General features: G+C 36.4%; 1 protein-coding gene across 1 annotated transcript; it reads left to right on the top strand.

Annotated features, from left to right (window-relative positions):
* Window positions 1-911: 911 nt before the first annotated feature.
* calca (calcitonin/calcitonin-related polypeptide, alpha) lies at window positions 912-3222 on the top strand. The gene is made up of 3 exons (XM_068046874.1): window positions 912-997; window positions 2109-2243; window positions 3024-3222. The coding sequence occupies exons 1-3, from the start codon at window positions 912-914 to the stop codon at window positions 3220-3222; spliced, it is 420 nt and encodes a 139-aa protein (XP_067902975.1).
* The last annotated feature ends 635 nt before the right edge of the window (window positions 3223-3857 follow it).

The raw sequence follows: 3857 nt of genomic DNA, 5'->3' as shown, positions 1-3857 counted from the left end.
TATTTTCGCGTTTTAATTGTCCTTTATCGTCTTTGAAAATAATTTGTGTGACCATATTTGATATAAAGCCAATCTATAAATCATTATTGCCTGCATCAGATTTAGCAAACGCCACTTATAAATTAAACGTTTTATTTACACAAGTTTGGAAAAACATTTTTTACAAGAATATTTTATATTTATTTTCCCTTTGATGCATAGAAATATGTTTTCTTTCTGCTCTTTTGCTTCTAGCAATATTTTAAACATGTTGTTTGGAGTCCTGCTTCTCTCTTCTAGAGGTAGCTGCAGGGTAATCATTGTAGACGAGCTAAAATGTGAGCGGGAACAGGGAAGGCTGCAGTCTCGATTTCGAGAAAATCGATAGTCTGATATTTCAGGATTACAGGCGGCTCATTATTTAGTTGAACTTTTAGGTGCTGAAGTTGAATACCATCAGCAGCGTTGATAATTCATTATACGATCCATTACTTAACTCGGTGGTTCCAGTGTTGCCAAGTTTCATCGATTGAGCAATAATTCTTGTATTTTTCTGAGCTGCACTCAGGAAAATACAAGAATCACTAAAAGTCGCGTGGTTAGCATGTAAAGACATTTTCCCTCCCCAGTTTCTGATTTTGCAAGTCTGGGTAACAACATGTTTTAAGTTTATTGTCTATTTTTTCTGCTTAATGCATTTTTTTCGTCTTTTTGTCTCTCATACATTGATCTTTATCCTTTTGTTAATTGTGTTGGGTACCACACCAACAATTTCGGGTTTCAGTCCAGGAAAGAGTCGAAAACTCCAAACATAATTTGGCTGAAGTAATGCTAAGTGCCTTGGAGTGGCGCTCTTGTGTGACATTTTCCGAAAGGTGCTATGCAATTGGCTATGGATTGGGTAATAATGCCTTTGTCTTTTCCTCAGAAACATGGTTCTGTTGAAGATCTCCGCTTTCCTGGTGGTTTATGCTGTTTTTGTATGTCAGATAAACAGCTCCCACGCAGTCCCTCTCAGGTAGGCATCAGGAGTATTCTGTATTTTCTCTCATGTAGTTTTAGTCGGATCTCTATTGGGAAAGCACTAACATCAGCCTATTATATACTCAATATTTCATCTTGATAACGTAGTTGTCCAGCAAGTATTGAGTAAAATGCAGTCACAACAATAACATTTAACAATCCGAAACAAGTGAAAAGTGAGGTTGAATGAAGTAGAGGTTGATCATTTGTGTTGTGTTAGAGGTTGATCATTTGTTGGAGTTTACCTAGAGGAATGTTTTGGAGATATACGTACCTCACATTAATATAGAAATGTGTGTGTATATATATATATAATTTTGAAAACATCGAGTTAGGATGGAAAAGGAAGTTATGGCATTGTGTTTAAAAGGGAACTCAAAATATGCAGGTTTTAGTAAGACGTTCGACTGTAATTGCGATTAGTTACAAATATGGTACATCCTCAACATTTTTTGTACTCAAGGAATTAAGTTTGGCCGGAGCAAGAATTTGCATTTACGTGGAATCTTTTGCAACATCGGCGTGTCCCAAAACGCCTCACAGCTAGTGAAGTACTTTTGAAGACTTAACATTATTATCATTTAAGGAAAGCTGCAGCCAATTTTGGCACAGCAAGATTCCACAAACAGCAATGAGATACATAACCAGATAATCTGTTTTTAGTGATGTGATTGAGTAATAAGTAATTTCATAAATCCACCTAGAGGACGGGAGTGGGTGTGGGAGGGAGTGGGTGTGGTTTAATGTCTCATTGGAAAGACATCACCTCCTACAGTGCAGTACTCCTTCACTGGAGTGACAGCCTAGATTATGTGCTCAAGTCTCTACGGGATACTGCTACCACTGAGCCAAGTCTGAATTTAATGGCAATAAATCCAACCCTTCCAGTAGCACAACTAATGTAACAGAACCAAAACTGATTTCTTGCACCGATTATTTAAAGGCCAGGTTTACAATGATTTTTGCTCTCGACGTTCTCCAGTCTCAATTAGGACTGCTCAAAGGTCCAGGTGTTTATACTCTAGCGATAGTAGAACTGCTAATGATCACTTATTGATTTGCAAATAGAAACAAATATGTCACTACTAATTGAGTTTCTGATTTAGATCTGTGCTGGAGTCATCGTCAGACAGGGTGGCGCTCAATGATTACGAAGTCCGGCGACTACTGAATGCGCTAGTAAAGGAATTCATGCAGATGATGGCAGAGGAAATGGAGCAACAAGTGCCCGATGCCAATAGGTAAGATAACACATACATTTGGATTGCACTAAGAAGCTGTAGGTAAGGTTGAGTGATACCGTTTGAGACTTCTTACTTTTAAATAATACAAAGTGTATTGTCACATATCAGCAGATGCTGATTAGAAAAGTGCAGATACATTGCTTTCTCATATTGACAGTCACAGCTAAGTCTTGGTATTTAATATGTAATTAATTTGTTTTCCTGCGGATCAACCAGAATTATCTCACATAAAATACCACAATGGGATTCATTTTTGAAATTTTGAGGAAAATGAATAGATTGTTTTTAAAGGAGGATTTTAATCAAAAGGTATGTTTTTAATCGACATATTAAAAGAAAAGTTCAGTTCTGTATCTTAACCTAGCATGGGAAAAATAATGTTGGAGGAGTTGAGGCGCTTGCACATTACAATAACGAGTATGAAACAAATGCTTGATGGGGTGCAAGTGTTCTGCATGTTCATTAAACATATGAAAGCGGGTTTTGTTTCAGCACTTGGTTCAAAATGCATGAATAAACTTTACAAAAGCTGTTATTCTAAGTTTCGAACAGACGAAAAACGCATGGCCACCCTTTTCGCAAGACATCTTGATACAATAAAGAGTATCCAGCATTATACTGTGAAAAGTAATTTCTCAATGCAGATAATTTTGCATGTAACATTTGCTTGTTTGTTACATGAAAGTGTGATAGTTATGCCTACATACATATATGTGGCTCTAACTGCATGACCCCGCATGCGTTATTATGAGATTGTTTTTGCATGTTTTTCTGCAGCTTGGATAGATCCATTGTCAAACGATGCACGAGTCTGAGCACTTGTGTGGTCGGAAAATTGTCCCAGGAGTTGCACAAATTACAAACCATCCAGCGCACTGACGTAGGAGCGACAACTCCTGGCAAGAAAAGGAACATTCTCACTGAGCTGGAAAACGAACGCTATGCAAACTACGGAGAGCCATTTGAAAGCAACTAATCGTTTGTCATGATGCATGGATTTTAAATGCTTGAACGATAAACAACTTGATAAAGTGCTATGTTTTTTTCCGCCTCAATTTTTTTGACGAAGAATGCTAGACATGGACATAAATTAGAATAGTACATTAACCTTAATAAACAATTACTTTAGCTTTAAAACTGATTTTCTCATTATATAGTTTTACTGCCTTCTGTGGCTATACAGTGTGTCATTAAATGAATGCTTCTTCGTGCATTACATGGGTTCAATAAACTTATTTTTCTACCAGGAACATTTTTTTAATATGTATTAGACTGAAGGATTCTAGGTACAATGACTGAAGCAACAGTGTCAAATTTTCACTTTTTCACATTACCACTTTTGATTAGATGAGCAACGTTATAAATGCCCAATGTTACCAATGTCTTTAGTAAAGTAGCTTAAAAAGTCAAAAGCACGTTCCTTCCTTCATATATAATGTTTAGTTGCAACTGAATAGTATTTATAAAGTAATGGCAGTCAGTGGAAACTTTAAAACACTAGTTATTTATTTTAATTTAATACAATTCTAAGACCCAATCTTCATTGTAGTGTTTAAATAATGTAGTTAGACGGCCATTATAGAGGCGTAACCTTCAATTTGACGTAATAAG

The sequence above is a fragment of the Heterodontus francisci genome, chromosome 14 (genome assembly GCF_036365525.1).
Source record: "Heterodontus francisci isolate sHetFra1 chromosome 14, sHetFra1.hap1, whole genome shotgun sequence".
Taxonomy (NCBI): domain Eukaryota; kingdom Metazoa; phylum Chordata; class Chondrichthyes; order Heterodontiformes; family Heterodontidae; genus Heterodontus; species Heterodontus francisci.
Note: the sequence above shows the minus strand (reverse complement) of the source record. Positions and strands in the feature narration are given on the sequence as shown.